The following is a 21948-nucleotide window of genomic DNA, read 5'->3' on the forward strand; positions in this document are numbered from 1 at the left end:
TCATTGATGAAGAATGTAACCATGACGTTACAGTTTTACAGCATGTCTCAACTTCCTTCCTCTTACCTCCTGCAGTCGATCTCTTCTCCTCTCCGCCTGCTGCTCTGCAGTTACCGTGGCAATGGCGAGCTTTGGTGGTCGACCACGGCGGCCCCGCCTACTGACGAGGCCAACTGCCATCTGGGAAAATGAACCAATCAGATTACCGGATTACTTACCGCAATTAAAGTCGTTGAGAAGAACAGGTGGAGCGTTCTCAAGTCATCAGACTACAGTTTATCATGTCGTTGTACGGAACCGTACAGGTGTGGCTGACTGTACAGGTGTGACACACCTGATGGAGTTTGATGCTGTTGAGATGAGGACTCTTTGACTTGATGTTGAGCACTGACTTCTTTGTTGGTGGAGGTCTTAGACTGTTTTCTAACGGTAACTAACAATCATTAAGTTTTGTAAGAAAGAGAAAAGTTTGAAGTGATCTCACCTTAGGAGGCGGTACCAGTGATCGACCGTGCCCTCGACCCCGCCCCCTGCCTCTGCCTCGTCCTCGGGGCCTGCCGGGGCCCCGGTAATGGAGGCCCCTGAGACCTACAGCCGCTGCTGGACCCCCTTCCACCTGCAGACCAATCAGAGAGAGAGGAGTGACCAACTCATGAAAAAATATTCCCCTGAAATATGATCCTCCCCTCCCCTCCAAGCTATGATTGGTAGATGGCTCTCTTACTCTGTTCGTTGCCGTGGCAGCAGGTCTGTCCATCTTTTTCTTCTCCTCCTCCTCTCTGACAGCACCTGCTGTTGTCTCCTGTGATTGGCTGTCCTCTCTGAGGGGGTGTGGTGTGTTGCAGGGTGAGTCGCTGGGCAGATCGGGCTCTCCGTGGGTCGGGTTTAGTTTGTAGTGCCGGTTCAGTCCTCCAGGGCCAATGTAGGCCTTGTCGCAGGTCTGGCAGCGGTGAGACCGGGACTTGTGGCTGTAGGTGAGGGAGGGGGAGGAGCCAGGCGTGGGGCCGTCCTTCTTCGCAGCCTCCTCCTCCTCCACGCTCATGTCGGAGTAGTCGTCAGAGTCGGATTGGTGGCTGTCGGCGAGGTCCTCCGTCTTGATGAACTTGTAGTCTTTGGCTTTGTACTTTGGCGGTCTAGAGACTCGGCCAGATCTGGTTTGGACCTTCATCACCTTCTTTTCTCTCTTCTTCACCCTCTTCTCCTTCTCTTTTTCCCTCTCTCTGTCCTTTGCTGCTGGGGGCGGGGTTACAGGGGGCGGGGCTGTGGTGGCGGGGCGGACAGCAGAAGGTGTGGCGCTCTTAACTGGGACCGCAGTGACAACTGCAGACGGTTTAACAGGATTCTTGCTGGTGGCTGTCATCGTACCGTTAGCCCCGGTTTTAATTAGCGGGATGCTAATGGTTTTAGCTGTGGAGGTGGGTGGGTTCTTGACGATGGTAGGAGGTGGAGTCTTAACGGCAGAGGGGGTCTGGACTCTGATAGGTGACACTGCAGGTTTCTGACTCGGACTGGAGGCGATGCCTGCTGATGCCGTCTGACCTGTGACTTTGTGAACCAATGGGAGCAGAGATCCAACGACAGGGGTGGGGCTCTGCAGCAGCAGCTGGATGGGGGGGTCACCCGGGCGCTGCTGCAGGAAGAACTGCTGACCCTGCTGACCAACCACAGGCTGGATGTGGATGATCTGAGCGCTACTTACGCTGCCATTGGCTGACAGCTTGACCTGTGGATGATTGACAGCTACACACTTCTGCTGGGGGGTGGAACCTGTCTTGAGTTCCTGTTTGGGGGGAACCTGGATCTGGATCCTGACGGGCTCAGACTAAAAGAACAGAAAACCAGAAACCAGATGAAAACACTCAGACGGATTAAACCTGACTGAAAGCTCCAGAACAGCTACTCAGTGGACCCTGAGCAGAATATTAATCTACATTTCACCAAAACTGAAGAAAAAAAATCATGTAAATGTTTGTTTCCATTATTAACGTGAAAATACGTAAAAGAGACTGAAACAAAACAGGTGCTGCTGATACACCTGAAGAACTGGTGACAGACAAACAGACAGACAGACAGAGAGACAGACAGATAAACAGACAGAGAGAGAGAGACAGACAGAGACAGAGAGACAGACAGAGAGAGAGACAGACAGAGAGAGAGACAGACAGACAGACAGAGGGAGAGACAGACAGAGAGAGAGAGAGACAGACAGACAGAGAGAGAGACAGACAGACAGACAGAGGGAGAGAGACAGACAGAGAGAGAGAGAGACAGACAGACAGACACAGAGAGAGACAGACAGACAGACAGAGAGAGAGAGAGACAGACAGACAGAGAGAGAGACAGACAGACAGACAGAGAGAGAGAGAGAGAGAGAGACAGACAGACAGAGAGAGAGACAGAGTGAGACAGGTGATGGATGTATAAGGTAGATGTTTCCACACTTTGCTGACAGACTCAGTCTCACTGGGAAACTGACTGATGCCTCTGGTCAGGCAGGATCAGTCTGGACCAGGTGAGTCCAGTACAGTCCAGATGAACCAGTTTTTAACCGGGCTGTACACCTCACCTTCTTCTGGACCACCTGGACCGAGCTGCCGGTCTGCATGGCGAACTGCTGAGCGACACTCTTCAGCTGCTGGGAGGCGTTGTTCTGGGTTGAGGTCTTCAGGTTCTGCTGGGGGATCTGGACCTGCTTCTGCTGCTTCAGACCCTGCTGAGGGACCTGGACATGCTGCTTCAGGACCTGCTGGGGGACCTGGACATGGACTTGTTGCTGGGACTTGGTGACCTGGTTGATGACCTGCTGCAGCTGACTCGGGTCCAGGGCCGTGTTGTGGACGGGGATGGTTTTGACCAGCTGGCTCTGCTGGAGCAGCTGGGCGGCCTCGGTGTCGGAGACCTGGACGATCTGCTGCTTGGTAAGCTGATCCAGTAGAGCCTGCTGCTCCTCGGCCGTCAGTCCAGAGCCCTCCACCAGGCTGCCGTCCGGCTGCACGTAGATGATGGTGGTGTTCGCCAGGTCCGGGCCCAGGCCGGTGAGCTCTGTGCCCACCAGGATGCTCTGTTCCTCCGGGCAGCTCTGTAAGAAGTCTGCCAGCTGAGCTCCGGACCCTGCCGGTGAACTCTCACCGGGCTGACTGGTCTCTGCACCGGACACTGTCTGTGAACCCTCCCCCGGCTGTCTGCTCTGGTCGGCGGCCGCTGCCGATACACTGTCCCCGGGCTGCGTGCACAGAGCTCCCGGCAGTTCCGCGGCTGTTATTGTTCTGGTCGAACCGCTGTCATCCTCGTTGTCCGCCATTTTGCCTGTGAGGCTAACTGAACTGTTAGCTTAGCTCAGACGGGGGGCCAGTCGGTGGATCCAATCAACCTGATCGTCGATCGATATCACCCAATAAATACTTTGTTATAAAATCTGTGTGTGCGGGTGATTAAAACGCTCCGCTGGGCTGAAGAGCAACATTAACGGGAGGGGTAATAACGGGAGCAGGTAACGGTTAGCTGGGGGCGTTTTGTACTAGCTTAGCTTAGCCGTCGGGAGGAGCGGGAGCGCGTACTTTCCGGACCGGATCCGCCAGTGGAGCGAACTCAAATGTTAATATGAAACATTTTAATGAGTTGGTGTGATGCTATTTCTATAAAGTAAAATCCACATTTAAACATAAAAATAACTTTCAAATATTTTCAACACCAGTTTATGATGGTATTGTATCTCTCTCTCTCTCTCTCTCTCTCTATATATATATATATATATATATATATATATATATATATGTAAATTCCACTCCTCCTGTTATATTAAACCAATGTTTGGAGAAATTATTATAAATTTTATCTTTCTATCTTTTCACCTTGAGTGTGTTATTTAAATTAACACAATTCATTGTTTGAGGACTTTCAAAGAATTCAAATGGAGCTGATCCAGTTTCCATATCTTCCAATCAGCAGTTACTGTATTTCCGCTTCCGGTCATTCATTATACATTTATTTATGAAATGATCCTCTGGCTGCAGATGAAGAAAATCAAATAAGAGAATAAAGTCAGTATGAAGTACAGGAAGTCTGTGGTTCAGTGGCTCATTTGGAAAATTATGAAAATCAGAGAAATACATTAAAAGACAAAAATTAAAGCGAAAGTAGAGGGTGTTACTGTGACCTGCCAGCAGGTGGCGCAGTGTGTTGACAGCAGGTCAGCATCAGTATGAAAGCTGTCAGAAACAGAAACAGGGCGATGTCACCTGACAGATCTTTAACACCCAGCTGAAATTAAAACATCTGTCACAGCATCTGAGCAGAAACCTTCACTGGACCTCTGAGTAAGTGACTCATGGTCTTCTTCCTGACGTTAGCCTGCATAGCTAACACTCAAATAGCTGCTCTCGTATGATGCTAGCTAGCCTGGACTCAGTGCTTGACATGCTAACTCAGTAAACAACATGATGTTTGTTTGTTTGTTTGTTTGTTGTTGGTGACGTCACTTTGTTTTTGGGATGTTCGCTGTTAGGTTTAATCGGAACCTGCTGAGCTGTCGTTAACCTGACGGTACCGTCATCTCCCGGAGAGACAGCGTCACACAAACTCTGTTCAATAAATCGGCAATTTAATATTTTTCCGAAGTCGGGCTGAAATAAATGTGCTGTAAAGCGCAGTCTGAGGTTTGTGACACTTTAGCAAACTGTTCTGTTTAATTCGGTGTATGTCCGGTCCACCAAACAGCGTTTAATTGTTTAAAATCTCAGTTTAATGACGTTTGTTCACACTGTTCGTTGCCGCCCTCTGTCACTATAGTTAAGAAAGAATAGTAGAGGATGAACAGCAGATAAATCATAAAACAATAACTATTATTGTTGTAAAATGCTTATTGACATATATTAAAGAAATCCCACGGGCTGTTAATGCCGTGATGTAACAGCATTGTGTGTTTGACGGAACCGTAAACCTGTTCAGGGTTCACTCCACCATATCAGGGCGCAGAACGTTCGCGACGTTCGTCACACCAGACATCATTTAACAAAGTGTCTATTTTACCAAAGTCTTCATTTGAGCTCAAATACATTCACTTCAGTAGAAGACTTTAGACCTCTAACAATTTGGTAAGCGTTGTCTTCAATTCGGCAAATGTTTGGGTCACCAAACAGCGTTGAAATCATGTTAAATTTGAATTGTTTACGCTCGTTCGCGGTTTGACTTGTCTAAGGGAAGACTTGAATACATCAGCAGCTCGAACTTTTATCAAAGTAAAACGTTTCGTTGTTGTAAATCACAGCAGCTCGTTAAGTCTTGTTTTATTTGCTTTGTACGGAGATAAAGGGACCAGAACGTGTTTGGTGCATATGAAGCAGAATGTTTGGCACAGTCCAGCCGTGTGAGTGTCCAAATGCAATTGTTCTCCTGTTAATTTTCCGTGTTTTTAAATGGAGGTTTTGAACTTTCAGGACCAGCCGATTCCACTTGGCAGAAACATGGCGTCCCAGCCGACCCCTCCGTCCCTCCTGAGAGAGTTCTGCCCGCTCTACTACCTGCTGAACGCCATCCCAGCCAAGGTACTGAACCGTCCCGAACCAGGCCAGAACCCAGGCCAAGACACTAACCCGTTCCAACCAAAACCAGGCCAGAACCAGGCCAAGACACTAACCCGTTCCAACCAAAACCAGGCCAGAACCAGGCCAAGACACTGACCCGTTCCAATCAAAACCAGGCCAGAACCAGGCCAAGACACTGACCCGTTCCAATCAAAACCAGGCCAGAACCAGGCCAAGACACTGACCCGTTCCAACCAAAACCAGGCCAGAACCAGGCCAAGACACTGACCCAATCCAATCAAAACCAGGCCAAGATACTGACCCGTTCCAACCAAAACCAGGCCAGAACCAGGCCAAGACACTGACCCAATCCAATCAAAACCAGGCCAAGATACTGACCCGTTCCAATCAAAACCAGGCCAGAACCAGGCCAAGACACTGACCCGATTTAATCAAAACCAGGCCAAGATACTGACCCATTCCAATCAAAACCAGGCCAGAACCAGGCCAAGACACTGACTTGTTCCTTCTGTTAAGGGGACACCACACATAAAGTGAGTAGCTGAGGGAAGCCTCAGGCTGAAGCTGCTGCAGCCTGTGTGTAAAACACAGGTGAGCTGGGACAGAGGTCAGGTGTGATGAAAGCCGATATTCTGTAGTTCTCCCAGCAGGGGGCGCTGGATCATTGTTCTTTAACACACCAGGTGTGCCTGTCTGTCTCTGTGACCTGTGACCTGACTGGGCCTCGTCCTCACCGTCTCAATGTAGTTTTAGCAGATCGGTTCGGATCAGTTTCACAGAGTGTCGTCAGCCTGGTTCTTCTGTCCAAGCAACAGCCCCAACCCCCAAACTCTTCATTTACTGTCAGAAAAGACAAAGAAAGGCAGCAAATCTTCTCCTCTAAGAAGCTGGACCCAGATGGTGTCAATGTTCTAACTTGAAAAATGACTGACTGATTAATCGCTTATCAAACAGAGACGGGGAGCGACTTTACTGCAGTGATTTCATCAGAAGACCTGCAGCTTCCTCTGATCACGGCGTCACCTGTGTGACCCGTGAACGCACTGTCACCTGTGTGACCCGTGAACACGGCGTCACCTGTGTGACCCATGAACACGGCGTCACCTGTGTGCACCTGTAAAACTGGTGCAGTTACAGAGGTCATATTAGGCTTTTGGGTTTTTTACCTTTCCTTTATTGTGTTATGAAGCATTTTTGTGCATGTAAATGTTCTGCAAAGTGAAAAAGCCCAAAGTCCACACCAAAGGGACTCACTGTCTCTCACAGGAAACACTGCTGCTGCACTGCCTGACCCGCCTGTTCTGGAGTCCAGCCTTTACTTCTGTAACTTATGTTCATCACTATGAAACAGGCGTTATCCAATTTATATTTATATAAATATTATAAAATATATAAACTCCAGTCAGTCAGCAGACATTTGCAGAAACTGCTAAGTTAAAATGTTATATTTTAAATAAAAGATGGTTACTAAATAATAACTGAACCGCAGCCATGGTTACCAGCTGTAGAGGCCTTGTTTTAGATCACACTAGCTTGCTCGGCATGACCCGCCCTACTCTGCCTCTCTGATTGGGTACTTCCTGCCCGTTAAGTAATGTGCATGTGCAACTCTCACCAAAGATTGAACAGAAGCGAGATGTCTCACTCTGTAGCTAAGCAAAGCGTTCAAGACACAGTGTGAAAAGAGATGCTGCAGCAATGCACTATATGAAAAATAATGTGTTTTTTGAAATGAGAAATAAACCTGTTCTACCAGGACCCCCAAATAAAAGTATGAACCTGAAAATTGGCATAATATGACCTCTTTAAACAGAAATAAACAATCTCACACCTTCAGCAGATCAACTTCTGACAGTAAAGACCAGAGATCACATCAGTCCTGTAAAAATGAATGATGATGATGGTGATGGTGAAGGTGATGATGGTGATTGTGGTGATGATGATGGTGATGGTGGTGATGGTGACGGTGATGATGATGGTGATGATGACGGTGATGATGGTGATGATGATGATGATGGTGATGGTGACGGTGATGATGATGATGCTGATGCTGATGCTGATGCTGATGATGGTGATGGTGATGTGATGATGATGATGGTGGTGATGGTGATGATGGTGGTGATGATGGTGATGATGATGGTGACGGTGATGATGATGGTGATGATGCTGATGCTGATGCTGATGGTGATGGTGATGTGATGATGATGATGATGGTGGTGATGGTGATGATGGTGATGATGATGGTGATGATGGTGATGATGGTGATGGTGATGATTAGGCCTGCACGATATGAGGAAAATCTGCGATGTGCGATAACACTGTTCAATATTGCGATGACGATATAACTTGCGATAAATAAACAAATATTGAAGTTTGCATATTATTAACTATACAGTTAATAATAATGTTTCCGCATTAATAGGTACACTGCTAACATAGACCCCAAACATTGAATAGCCAATGTCCACTGAATAAAGAATGAAATAAATTATTTCGAACATGCTTTTATTGAACAAACTGCACATGAATACCCAACCAATTTGGCAGAACATTAATTTAAATAAGACATTATACCTATATGAAATTAAAGTTTAATTTCCCCTGCTCCCTTTAAACTATTTTCTTGCAAACTCAACCAAAACATCTCTTACCATGCAGAGTTGAAATAAATAAAACATCCAGGGGGAAACAACTTAAATAATTAAATAAATATAAATTAAACATGGCACTTTAAATTAACTGTAATGTCTCTCATCACAATCATCAAGGCCCTTGACTCTGCCTAACAAGGTGCAGAGATCTGTAGTATGAGGGACAAAACTGAAATAGAGAAGGGCCAGCCCACTAAATCAAGAGAAAATAAAATCAGGAAAAAATATCTACCCGTTAGGGCAAGTTACAACCTTAGTTATTCCCTTAACACAAGTTCTTGGCCAAGAAAACCAGCATGTTAACTTTGTTAGGTTGTTACCACATTCCCAGAGGTACTGATGTGCTCACACAGTACCTGTCATTGTAACACGTTGTAACAGTCAGTTATTTAATGTAGTGGCACTAGGTGGCGCCTCCTTTTGTTTAGTGGGTAATGTAACCTGTACGATGAAGAAGAGCAGGTGTACTTCCGCTCCTCATGAGAAAGGATACCGCTAACAGAGCGAAGACTTCCCTTTTTATTTTGTGAAGTGTTGGTAGAAGAACCTCGGCCTGTGTTCATTTGCATGTATGCCTGTAACATTAGTGCCGTAGAGACCTGGCATGGTGCGGTCAGTGTTATGAATAAAAAACCCCACATGTTGCCTGCCGTCTCTTGAGTAACCGGAGCAACCGCACTAAAGTGGACCATCACCTTCCCCTTCACCAGCCCACGTTACAACGTCGTCTCTCCTGAATCCAAAATAAGTTCATATAGCAGAAGTGCTGTTTCTTTTCACCACAAGGCCTTCGTCGACCATTGTCATCGCTTTTTTCTCCTCCCTTAGCCATCATAACCTGGCAATCACCACCAAACTGATGCCGATTAATTTTGTCAGGGTAGCTAACGGCTAGCTGGGGCTTCATCTGATTGGCCTTTGTAAACAGGGCTCCGTCTGATAGGCTAAATGTTAGCATGCTCATGGCGCATGTAAACAAAATGATTTTTCTTATTCATCGCGTGTCAGGCAGTCTTTTGCGATGTGTTTATCGCACATGTTCATATCGCGATGACGATGAAAATTCGATTTATCGTGCAGGCCTAGTGATGATGGTGTCGATGTGATGATGATGATGATGGTGATGATGGTAATGATGGTGATGCTGATGATGGTAATGATGCTGATGATGATGATGGTGGTGATGGTGATGATGGTAATGGTGATGATGCTGATGATGATGATGATGGTGATGATGGTGATGATGCTGATGGTGATGATGGTGATGATGATGATGATGGTGATGATGGTGGTGATGGTGATGATGATGATGATGATGATGATGGTGTCGATGTGATGATGGTGTCGATGTGATGATGCTGATGGTGATGATGGTGATGGTGATGATGGTGATGATGATGATGCTGGTGGTGATGATGGTGGTGATGATGATGATGATGGTGTCGATGTGATGATAGTGATGATGGTAATGATGGTGATGATGGTGATGCTGATGGTGATGGTGATGGTGATGATGGTAATGGTGATGATGCTGCTGATGATGATGGTGATGATGGTAATGATGCTGGTGGTGATGATGGTGATGGTGATGGTGATGATGATGATGATGGTGATGATGGTAATGATGCTGATGGTGATGGTGATGGTGATGATGGTAATGATGCTGATGGTGGTGATGATGATGATGATGGTGCTGATGGTGATGATGGTAATGATGCTGATGGTGATGATGCTGGTGATGCTGATGGTGATGATGGTAATGATGCTGATGCTGATGGTGATGATGATGATGGTAATGGTGACGATGATGTGATGATGGTGATGATGATGATGATGCTGATGACGAAGGCTCCTGCCTGTCTCCTGCAGGTGCAGCGTGGATTCCGGTCCGTCTTGGTCTACCTGACAGCTCTGGACAGCAGCAGTGACTTCCTGGCGGTCGGCAGCAGCATTGGGATGCTCTACCTGTACTGTCGCCGCCTCGCACATATGAACAAGTACAGCCTGGAGGTCAGAGCTCTTCTTCTTCTGTGGTGTTCATCAGTTGTACAGCTGAGTCCTCAGTAGAGCTGTCAGTGTTTATTCAAAGTCATGGATCAAACTGGGGACAAACATTAAAACTTTGCAGTCTTTAAGTGTTTGATGTAATTTACCTTTACTGGCCAACAGAGGGCGCTCTTAACATTTACTATCTGCTCGACCTATTGCAGCTTTATTGATCTATCCGTAAACCCAGTTGATCAATAATAATTCAAGATTCAAGATTCATTTTTCTGTCACGTTGGAGATTTGTCTTGGACAAAAGGCTGCCGCATGACAAGACATATAATACAGTACATACACAGACAGACACAAGACATTGGTACATAACACAAGTGCAAACAATACAGTAGGGTTAGGGTTCACATGGACACCCCAGGACAGATTAGAGGCATTATGTTCCCCCAAGTATTTGTAAGAATGGACCTGAGTGATACCAGCATTCTGGACCAGCAGTGAAGAGTGATCTCGTAGGTGACCTGGAGCAGAAATAATTTCCTCTGTTTTCTTTACATTAACAAAGAATAACCTATAGACTATAAACTTCAAGATGTTGCTAAATAAAGTGTGTTTGTCAGTCGCGGGGAGGGAGGCTGTTTTCTGAGGGAAAGTTCACTGAAGTCTCGGTTGGGAGGGCTGACCGTCACCGAGAGACAGTAACTACAATAACACAACAGTGAAGAAGACAAACACGTGAGTTTTTTGCCGGAGACAGACGCTGTTTTTCAGGCAGAAATGTGATGAAGAGTCGGTAGGACAGACAGGAGGACAGACACTTCTCCACGTATATCTGGTATTTTTTTCCTCATAAGTTGCCAAAGACACGTCCAGTTACTAGATTACTGTTGTTTGGTCCTGTAACGTTGCTTTGTGGGACATTTCTTTTTATTTTGTTGAGTGAAGGATCTGTTTAGTTGTCAGACTGTGAACACCATCAGACGGACACGCCCCGGCTTTTCCATTCACACAGACGCCGGCTCTCCTCTGTTGCTGCTCTGATTGCTCCGGAGGTGGATCAGAGCCACAGTGAAACTGTCCCCCCTCTCCAGATCTGAAACTTTCACACAGAGGATGATGCAGAGAATCGGCGCAGTGTGAATGGGGCTATTGTTAGTATTGCATCAACAGTGCTATGATTGTTTTTATAAACTAACTGATGAGAATCTAAGTGGCCTTGAATGTTGGACTTTAACTCCCACACCATCAACAGCTCCAGACACTTCATAACGTTGGAGGGTCTGTATTCATTATTTTCTTTAGGGACGGGTTTTTTGGAGGAGGAGTGGTGATTGCTGTTTTCCAAAGAGATTGAACTGTATGTGAATCAACTGACCCTTGGAAGACAACACCAGGCTGGTGTAAGTTCATCTGCACATGTCTTCAAAAGGACAGCTGAGACACCATCAGGGCCTGTTGCCTTATTGGTGTTGATGGTCTTAAAAAGCCCTGTGACATCTCCTGGACTGATGGCTCCACCTGGGTGCACAATATGTTACTGAAATGTCTTTTATACAGTGAATAGTGGTTAGTCCAGGACTCTTATTGTGAAAGGATAAAACTGAACGAGTAGAGCTGCAGAGTGTTGGGACCGTCCACATGGTTCTGACGTCGGATCGGCCCGCGTGCAGCGGCAGACCCATTTCAACGCAGTCCCCAGAGTAACGTGTTGCTGGAAGCATCGGCTTTCGCCTACGCAACTATTACTCTAAGGGAGCATACAGATGTCTGGATTTATTTTTCCTGCCTAGGCCGCAGTCTTTCATCTTGCTGGACGAGCCAAAACTGCGCCGTGTTCACCAAACACGTTCTGGATCCAGAAAAGATGCTGCGCAACCAGCCTCTCTTTACCTGCCTGCAGAAGGAGGATATTTTTATTTTTCCTCAGAAAACGCCCGCTTTTGCCCGTTTTCTTATTGCCCATGTCGACTACGCTGTCTTAACAGCATCGCAGGACGCTGCAATTGCCTTTAATCCACGCCGAGGAAGCGAGCTGGATTAAGGAAGACACGACTACAAGTGAGGCTTAATTAGTGTCTGGGCAGATACTATAAGTTAGCGTGTATTGTATGCTTGTGAACTACATTGTTTGTTCTTTGTGAGTTTTGTGGACCGCCGTGTCCCTCTTTTTATTGCTGTTCATTTTACGTGGTAAAACATGTTTGCTTTCCCTTTTCGCTCATTACGAGCTGATTTGAGCCCCTCCACGTCGTGGAGTGGGAGTATTAGCTTAGCCGCCGCTAAGGGCGTTATCCCTTTGTCTTTGCCTTCCTCTTTCTCTCCCTCTTTAACTAACCCACATGTACACACATATTAGGGGTTACGCGCGCACACACGTAATCTTATGAGTGACCTGTTGGAGACTTATGGTTGATGACCTCGCTATAAAATACGTGTGTCTTGTGATATCTCCCTTTTATGATTTCAGAGACGGACGCCTCGTGGTAGCACGTCCACCTTTTGTGGAACCGTAGGCCACTTTCCCTACAAATTCATCTTGTGTGCAATCAAAGTGCACACGAGGCCAACGGTGGTGTAACCATTGCCGTTGTTCAAATCTCGCCCGTTCGTTCATTTGACTAGCTTTAGGTGACGTATTCACGTCCACCATTTTTGGAATTCTAGGCTGTGTCTCAATTTAGGGGCTGCAGCCTTCGAAGGGCGCATTTGAAGGCCAATTACATCACAACGCTGCGCGAAGGCTGTCCCAATTCGAAGGCTCTTTCAAATGCAGCCCACAAATGCAGCCTTCTCTTCCCTCTTTTTGGAGGACGCACCGGTACTATCCTTCGCGGCCTCCCATATCCCAAGATCCTTTACGCGCCGCTCAGTCCCGAAACAGAAGAGGGAAAGAAAGAGAAAATGGCGACATCAAGTGGCGCAGACATGATATTCAAATGTGAGTCTTGGGTTTATACTCGGTTTTTACTCATTTGAACATCCAACGCCAGATATGTTAAACTTCAAGGGACTATAAAACCTCCAAATGTTAACTTTCAGTTAAAATGCGTGACGCTGGTAATGCTATGGTAAATATAGTTGTTATTCACCAATGGGTTAAGGTTTATTTTGTAATGTTGATAATTCAATTTAGATTTGACACATTGTACACACACAAATAAATGTACACGTTTGATAGATTTGAACCAAAACAAACTTTAATGCATGAACATCTGGTGACGCAACCAGGAAATACTCCGAAGGCTGGACCGTCCCATTTAACAACGGTGGACGCGGCCTTCAAGGTCTCTCCGAAGGACCCGGCCTTCGTGGGCCGCAAAGGCCGCGTCCTTGAAGGATGCAGCCCCTGAATTTGGACACAGCCCTAGACATATGATTCAGCAAAATCTATTGTCCTTTTTGAATTCGTATCCACGCGTGACTTCTCGAAGTCACGTTTCGGCTATTTTTGTAGTCGTTTCAACGGAACCCTCCGTGACGTCACCCTCCAAGGGAGCGTGACCGCCATTTTGGCTCTCGGCCATCTTGTTTCTTTGACTACAACCGCCATCTTGGCTCCTCTTTCTTTGTCTCTGACACACACACACACACACACACACACACACACACACACACACACACACACACACGCCCATGCTTGTTTGTTATTTGTGCTTGAGTTTGTCTTAGTTTAGTTTCATAGTTTAGCTGCTTTGGTTGAGTAATTAATTTGTGTTTATTGAAGGTATTGATTTAATCAATTTGCTAACAATAATAAAGTCTATTATATTGTACATAGCAGTTTTCTGTGATTATTTTGTGCATATGTTTTGTGGCATTTACTGGCTGTGATGGTCAGTGCTCGGATTCATTTCCTTCACTGTTCCTTTAATTGTAAATATTTTACAAATATTTACATTTAAATTGAATCCTTCTTTGAGACTAATTTTGGTCTGGTTATTGGTCCCTGATTTCAGGGTGTTGCCCCGTTTTTAATGATTTGAAAATTAATTTTATTCATTTTTATTTTAAAATTTAATTTAATTTAATTAATTTTAATAATTATTTTCAATAATTATTAATTCCTAATAACCACACCTGCCCTACCATCCATTCCCAACAAGAGCTTCTGTCTGTCTCTGTCTCTGTCTCTGTATCTGTCTGTCTCTGTTTCTGTCTCTGTCTCAGGTGATCAGTGCTGCATTCAGGTGATGTCCATAATGTTTGTGGTTTTTAACACTGTTTGATTTTAAAGACGTCATTTCAGACACAGTCTGACTTCCTGTGTGTGTGTGTGTGTGTGTGTGTGTGTGTGTGTGTGTGTGTGTGCGCGCGTGCGTGCGTGCGTGTCTGTCTGTCTGTCTGTCTGTCTCACAGGGGAAGAGTGATGCGATCACAGCTGTGAAGCTGCTCAGCTGTTTTGATGATCTGGTTGCCGTGGGAACAGCATCTGGTCGAGTTGCAGTCTTCCAGCTGGTGTCTCCACTTCCTGGTCGAAACAAACAGGTGAGAACACACCTGTCTGTCTCTCTGTAATACACCTGTCTGTCTTTATGTCTGTCTCTCTGTAGTTGTAACACACCTGTCTGTCTCTATGTCTGTCCCTCTGTAGTTGTAACACACCTGTCTGTCTCTCTGTAACACACCTGTCTGTTTCTCTGTAACACACCTGTCTGTCTCTCTGTAACACACTTGTCTGTCTCTCTGTAACACACTTGTCTGTCTCTCTGTAACACACCTGTCTGTTTCTCTGTAACACACCTGTTGGTTTCTCTGTAGTTGTAACACACCTGTCTGTCTGTCTGTAGTTGTAACCAGTGGTGGACAGTAACAAAGTAAATTTACTTGAGTACTGTACTTAAGTACAGTTTTTGAGTATCTGTACTTTATTTGAGTATTATTTTTGGGGGATACTTTTACTTTCACTCCACTACATTTGAAGGACAAGTATTGTACTTTTTACTCCACTACATTTCTATTGATGCTCCCGTTACTCGCTACTTTTGAGCTTACGTCAGCTGATTTTTTTCTTCTTCTTTTTTTTTTGTGCAAAATTCTGAGAAAATAAACTGTTTCTGCTGATTCGCATACTACTGTACTACATCATGCCATATGAAGAAATGGAGGAAGAAACTGGAGAAACACATGGAGAAACTCCCACCGAGCACCCATGGCCTTATCTCTTTTTTTTTAAATTTTGTCTTTATTGAGGCCAACAGGTTTCAAACAACGTAGGATACTTTTCCTTTTTACATGATTTCTCTTATGATTTGCAGGTGCCTGATATATAGGAAAAAACAAAACAAAAAAGAAGGGAGAGAAAACCAAATAGAAAATACAACTACAAGGATTTTCCATCTGTGTCACTACCTCATATCAATATCAGTTTTCTTTCCAGGCCCTTTTTTTTTTTTGTATTTTAACAATAAGAACAGTTCAAACATAGGGGGGAGTTTCACTATGCCTCTCTGAGAGAGAATAAATAAAGAAAAGAAAAAAGGACATGCATATACTTAGACAAATACAGCCAAACAAACAATCTTCAAACAAAATCTGATCTTAAACCTATATGTTCAACATACCCAGTCCATTTAGACCATATCCTAGAAAATTTGTCAGTCTGGATTTTGAGGGAGTAAGATAACTTTTCCATTTTATATATATCATGAACCACATCTAACCATTCTCCTATTGTAGGAGAGTCTTGTTTTAACCACCTTCTTGAGATTGCTTTTTTGCTTGCCACCAGAAGTATAAGTAACAACTTTTTATCTCTGTAATCCCATAAGTCGAATGAGATGTTTCCTATGTATAAAGTGTCAAACCTACAAGGGATGATTACTTTGAAGGTTGCTTCTAAGTGGGAGTGTATTTCTCGCCAGTATGAAGTTAGTACTGGGCAATCCCAGAAGACATGGAAGTGATTGGCCTCATTTGCTCCACAGGCCCTCCAGCAGGCTGTGCTAGGTATTTGGGTTCGTTGTTGTACTGGTGTTATAAAAAATCTGGACAAATTTTTCCAGCTATATTCTCGCCATGTATTTGAGCATGTTGTTCCCCATTGTAATCTACATAAACATTCCCAATCTTCCTCAGATATTGGAAGACCACCTTCCTTTTCCCATTTCTCCTTAATATAAAGAGTGTTGCCTGGACTGGCTTGGCGCAACCCATGATATAATCTAGACACAACCTTCTTGCATATTGATGAATTGTTTGCTCCTTTGACCACTTCCAAAATACCTGTCTTTTGCCCTGCTATTGCTCTAGCTATATTTTCCTGAAAGTAGTGTCTAACCTGGAGATACCTATAGAAATCTTGGCGTTGTAGTCCATGCTCTTGTTGCAACAATTCAAAGCTCTTAAGTGTTCCTTTATTTACAAAGGTGTAATAAGTAGTAAGCCCCCCTTTGATCCAAGTCTTAAATCTGGAGTCCAGACTATTAGGAGAGAAATCTGTGTCAAAAGCACACCATCTTAATATTTTTAGAGTATGTTCCAAATCACAGAGTTTTATTGTCTTCTGCCATGTTTTCAAAGTGGTATTAATCCAGGGGTTGTTTTTATCTATCATGTTGTTCATTAGTCTATTGTCTGCCATTACAGCTGCTAAAGTAATCTGATGGGTCATATTGCTCTCTATATCTTTCCATCTCGCAGAATATGATGGGTTGCACCAGCACACTAGAGGTCTTAATTGGGCTGCACAGTGATAGTCACGCAGACAAGGAAGGCCTAGTCCTCCACAATCTTTGTGTAACTGGAGAGTTTTATACCTAATCCTAGGTTTTTTACTTTGCCACAGAAATCTTGAAATCATTTTATCCCATTCCATAAACTGTTTCATGGGTATTTCCACTGGGAGACTTTGGAAAAGGTATAGCAACCTCGGTAGCACATTAATTCTTATAGATTCTACTCTGGAATTAAGGCTTAAGAATGGAATGAGGCTCCATCTCTGTATGTCAGATTTAATGTTATTGTTTAGCGGCCCATAGTTCAAGGTGGACAGTTTTGAAATATCTTTTGGGAGATTAACACCAAGGTATCGTATATGGTCTGCCTCCCATGTCAGTTGGTACTTCTCTACCAAGGAACTAGGTGGATCATAATTAAAAGAAGGCACTTGTGTCTTTTGAACATTTAGTTTATATCCTGAGAGAGCACCATATTTTTCTAAAACAGTCATTAGCTTAGGGAATGTCAGAGTAGGCTGTGTTAGGTAGACTAATACATCATCGGCAAACAATGCTAGTTTATGTTCCTCAAAATGTATATCTATCCCTTTAATTTCACAATTCTGTCGTATCCATTGACTGAGTGGTTCAATAAATAACGCAAAAAGCAGGGGTGAGGCTGGACACCCCTGTCTTGTTCCACGTTCCAGGGTGAATGCCTTTGAAAGGGCACCATTAACTTTAATCCTGGCAGAAGGACTGTCATATAGAGCTTGGAATGTGTCAATGATCGACTTATGAAGGCCAAATTTTGCTAATACTTTTTAAAGAAAAGACCACCTGACAGAGTCAAAGGCCTTTTCTGCATCCAGACTTATAAGCATTGCCTCTGTGCCATTTTTTATGATGTGATTAATAATGTGGAGGGTTCTTCTCAAATTGTCTTGTGTTTGCCTTTGCCTTATAAAACCAGTCTGGTCTGTGTGTATTAAATTAGGTAGAATCTTGTCTATTCTATGTGCCAGTATTGATGTAAATAATTTATAGTCTACGTTTAGTACGCTAATAGGGCGGAAACTACCACACTCAAGCTTGTCTTTCCCTTCCTTGGGGATTAGTGAAATTATTGCTTCTTTCCAGGAGGGTGGAATTTTATTTTCCTTTAGGACCCAGTTATATGTCTCCAGTAATCTTGGGACTAACTGCTCTCGCAGGGATTTGTACCATTCGGCAGTAAAGCCATCTGGGCCTGGTGACTTATTCGCTTTCAACCTAGAGATGGCTGCGTTTAATTCCTCAGTTGTTATTTTTGATGCTAATCGTTCATTTTGTTCTTCAGAAATAGAGGGTAAGTCAAGTGAGGCCAAAAATGCATCAATGTGAGGAGTATTATCAATATGTTGCTGAGAATAGAGTGTTTTGTAGAACTTTTCAAAGCTTTGCTGGATTTTTCCCAGTCTGTGTTCAATTTCCCCAGATTCTGGGTTTCGTATCTTAGAAATTGTATTGTCTGCTTGCTGCTTTTTTAGTTTGTATGCCAGAAGCTTCATTGCCTTACCTCCAACCTCATAATAACGTTGTTTTAGAAATATAAATTTCTTTTGTATTTCCTGTGTGCTCATTTCCTCTATCTCATTCCTTATCTCTTTTATTTCTTGTTTCTCCCTTTCATCTAAAGTAACACTGTGAACCCTTTGTAAATGCTTTAATTTGGTCTCAAGGTCTTGTAGCTTTTGTCTTCTAAGTTTTTTCAGCGAAGAAGTAATAGCAATGATTTTACCCCTCATGACTGCTTTGAGTGTATCCCAGAGGATACCTGGTGTCACCTCCCCATTATCATTTAGGTCGAAGAATGTGTTAATTTCTGCTGTTAAATACTCCTTGGTGTCTGGATTGTTCAATATATTTGAATTCAGTCTCCATAGTGTAGATCGTTGTTCTCTGTTCAAGGACAGAGAAATAAATACAGGGCTATGGTCTGAAAGAGTGATTGGGCCTATGTCACACCTCTCAATTTTGTGTAGGTCTCTGCTGAAAGTGAAAAAGTAATCTATTCTAGTGTATACTGCATGTGGTGAGGAGTAATAAGTATAATCTCGGCTACTGGGATATAATTCTCTCCATATATCTACAATGCCCAATTCTTTCATTAAGGCAATCATTCTCCTACTTATAAGTTTTGTCTCAGACTTACCAGTTGAAACATCTAGTTTTGGATTTAGATGTATGTTAAAGTCCCCACCGCAGATAACAACCCCTTGTGCTTTTGTTGCCATCAAATCAAATATTTTCCTATAAAACATCCATCCACTGCCTGGAGGTGCATAAACATTTAGGAAACTTAGAATTGTCCCTTCTAGTTTACCTATTATCATCACATACCTGCCTTCTGTATCGGTAAGTTCAGACATATGTTCATAATTCACTCCTTTTGCTAGCAATATAGCTACCCCTCTTTTATGTCCTGATTTGTCAGATGATGAAAATACATATTTAATACCCATTCTGTTTAGTTTGGCATGTTCAGTGGCATTTAGATGAGTTTCTTGGAGATAGGCTATTTGGACCTTGTCTTTTTTGAGTTTTGACAAAATTTTCCCTCTTTTGACTGGGTTATTTAACCCATTAACATTATATGTGGCTAATCTTATGCTTTGCATTAAGGCTTACGTCAATAGTCATGTCCTGCATTTGAGTGAAAAACTTCCCCTTTACAGTAAAGAACAACTGTAAACAAACAAAATGTGAACATTTAACAAAATAGAGAAATAAAAACATAAAAATGTCTTCCACGATATGGGTCTTACTTGTGACCCTCCACCAGATGATAACCCATGGCCTTATCTCAAACCCATGTTTGAGATTTTTGTCACAAAAACTGATTCGTTTCAGTTTAAATGTTTGTTGTGCTTACCGCGAACAAATTATATCACGGCCTACAAAGACTCGTCTTCCAACCTGAAAAAGCACATTGCGGTATGTAAAGTAGCTACTAACTTTAGCTAGCTTAATGTTTGTTAAAGAGTGTGTGTGTGTGTGTTTGTGAGAGAGAGAGAGAGACTGTGTGTGTGTGTGAGAGAGAGAGAGAGAGACTGTGTGTGTGAGAGAGAGAGAGAGAGAGAGAGAGAGAGAGAGAGTGGGTGGGTGTGTGTTTGAGAGAGAGAGAGAGAGAGAGAGGGTGTGTGTGTGTGTGTGAGAGAGAGAGAGAGAGAGAGTGGGTGGGTGTGTGTGTGAGAGAGAGAGAGAGTGGGTGTGCGTGCGTTAATGAGGTGCGGCTGTCTTTGATGTGGGTTATCCAGCTCATTTTTGGCTGTGATGTATGATATAAGTAAAGTAAACTAGCCAATAAGTTGTTTATCCGTAAATGTCAATATAAGTTCTTGTAGTGCCTACATCTACATCTTTTTTATGTAGAGAAAGCATAGATGTCAGATGCAAAAATATACTGAACTGACCGCAGCTGTCTGCAATATATTTCATTTGTTGATGAATGCAGCTGGGTCTGTGTTCTAAGGCTTCTTGCCTTTATTTGTTTATTTTTGAGCTATAAACATGTCTGTAGCAGAATCGCATCAGTGTATTGTATAATGACATTAAGCTACTTTCCTTTCCTGTATTTCCTGAGATATTTTACTTTTTACTTAATACTTTTACTTAAGTAATTTTTTAAGTAAATACTTTAGTACTTTTACTGAAGTAATATTTTGACTAAGCTACTTTTGTACTACTGACTAAGCTACTTGTATTGGAGTAATATTTGACAAGGAGTATCTGTACTTTTACTCAAGTAGTGAAGTTGTATACTCTGTCCACCTCTGGTTGTAACACACCTGTCTGTCTTTATGTCTGTCTCTCTGTAGTTGTATCACACCTGTCTGTCTCTCTGTAACACACCTGTCTGTTTCTCTGTAACACACCTGTCTGTCTCTCTGTAGTTGTAACACACCTGTCTGTCTTTATGTCTGTCACTCTGTAGTTGTAACACACCTGTCTGTCTCTCTGTCTGTCTCTCTGCAGTTGAGGCGTTTCGACGTGGTTGGCCTCCATAAAGGTTCCGTCACGTCGTTGGCGTGGAGCACCAACGGAATGAAACTGTTCTCCGGAGACGATAAAGGACGGGTGGTGTTCTCGTCTCTGGACCTGGACCAGGTGAAACCACAACCACACAAACTGATTAATGAGCCAATAATTTACTGGAGGTATCATTTTGGTAGATAATAGTTAAATATCTCTGTTATCATCTCCCTACACCCAAACACACGTATTTAAAAAACGTTTTAATAACCTGTAAGTATAAAAAGCAGAGAAGTTTCAAATTTGAGCAGCTGGAGCTCAGAAGAAAACACTGCTGACACAGAGCCTTAGATTTCATGCATAAGTCCACATTAACTTATTTTCTGTTGTACAGATGTAGCTGTAACTAACCTATGAGAATTAATTATAACTGTAAGATATAATTACAAATGACAACATGAAAAACAACTTCTACCCATGTAATTTAGCCTCATGAGAACAGTTGAGACGTCACCTCTCTTTGCAAAACCATCAAAGTCGAGCGTCATGTCTGATGTTGAAATGTGCAGCACAGGGACCCATCAGTCAGTCAGGATTTGTAACCTGACTTGTTGAAGTTCAATCATGTCTCTGTCTTGACAACCGCTGCTGTAACTTGTCACTTCAGGTGAGTGAAAAAGAGTCAACTCTTGTCCTGTTGTCTAACAGAACTTGGAATTTAGACAGCACCCTCTGTTGGAATCAAGCTGAATAGCAATGCAGACTCATTGTAGTAGTAGATGAATTGATTATTGGTGATTGTTGGAGCTGTAGATGATACACACCATCCTGACCTTGTGTGTGTGTGTGTGTGTGTGTGTGTGTGTGTGTGTGTGTGTGTGTGTGTGTGTGTGTGTGTGTGTGTGTGTAGGGTGTGTGTAAACCCGTGCTGCTGTTGGAGGAGTCCTCAGGTGTGGTGCAGATGGAGTACAGTCACCAGGTGCTGCTGGTCTCAACACAGCAGAGATCTCTGCTTTACTGCACACAGACACAGGAAGTCCAGCAGCTCGGCACCAAGCCACGCAAGAGGTAAACACACCACACACA

General features: G+C 43.7%; 2 protein-coding genes across 5 annotated transcripts in view; one reads left to right on the plus strand and one right to left on the minus strand.

Annotated features, from left to right (window-relative positions):
• Positions 1 to 3535, minus strand: part of znf839 (zinc finger protein 839) — a 13247-nt gene extending 9712 nt beyond the window's left edge. The window contains exons 1-4 of the mRNA XM_073482889.1: positions 2567 to 3535; positions 725 to 1822; positions 485 to 616; positions 67 to 180 (exon numbers count right to left, since the gene is read on the minus strand). Of these exons, the coding sequence (XP_073338990.1) occupies positions 67 to 180; positions 485 to 616; positions 725 to 1822; positions 2567 to 3301 (2079 nt within the window). The 5' untranslated portion in view covers positions 3302 to 3535. The remainder of the gene's footprint in view (positions 1 to 66; positions 181 to 484; positions 617 to 724; positions 1823 to 2566) is intronic.
• A 624-nt stretch (positions 3536 to 4159) lies between these two features.
• tecpr2 (tectonin beta-propeller repeat containing 2) overlaps positions 4160 to 21948 on the plus strand; it is a 58222-nt gene continuing 40433 nt past the window's right edge. For 2 of the 4 annotated variants that reach the window (XM_073482979.1, XM_073482981.1), the window contains exons 1-6: positions 4161 to 4316; positions 5436 to 5543; positions 10064 to 10204; positions 14549 to 14677; positions 20866 to 20997; positions 21773 to 21930. In XM_073482979.1, the coding sequence (XP_073339080.1) occupies positions 5463 to 5543; positions 10064 to 10204; positions 14549 to 14677; positions 20866 to 20997; positions 21773 to 21930 (641 nt within the window). In that variant the 5' untranslated portion in view covers positions 4161 to 4316; positions 5436 to 5462. Of the gene's footprint in view, positions 4317 to 5024; positions 5094 to 5435; positions 5544 to 10063; positions 10205 to 14548; positions 14678 to 20865; positions 20998 to 21772; positions 21931 to 21948 lie in introns of those variants that run through there. The other 2 variants (XR_012180177.1, XM_073482980.1) reach the window with 2 other exon arrangements.

This window comes from Pagrus major, chromosome 16 (assembly GCF_040436345.1).
Source record: "Pagrus major chromosome 16, Pma_NU_1.0".
NCBI classification, from domain to species: domain Eukaryota; kingdom Metazoa; phylum Chordata; class Actinopteri; order Spariformes; family Sparidae; genus Pagrus; species Pagrus major.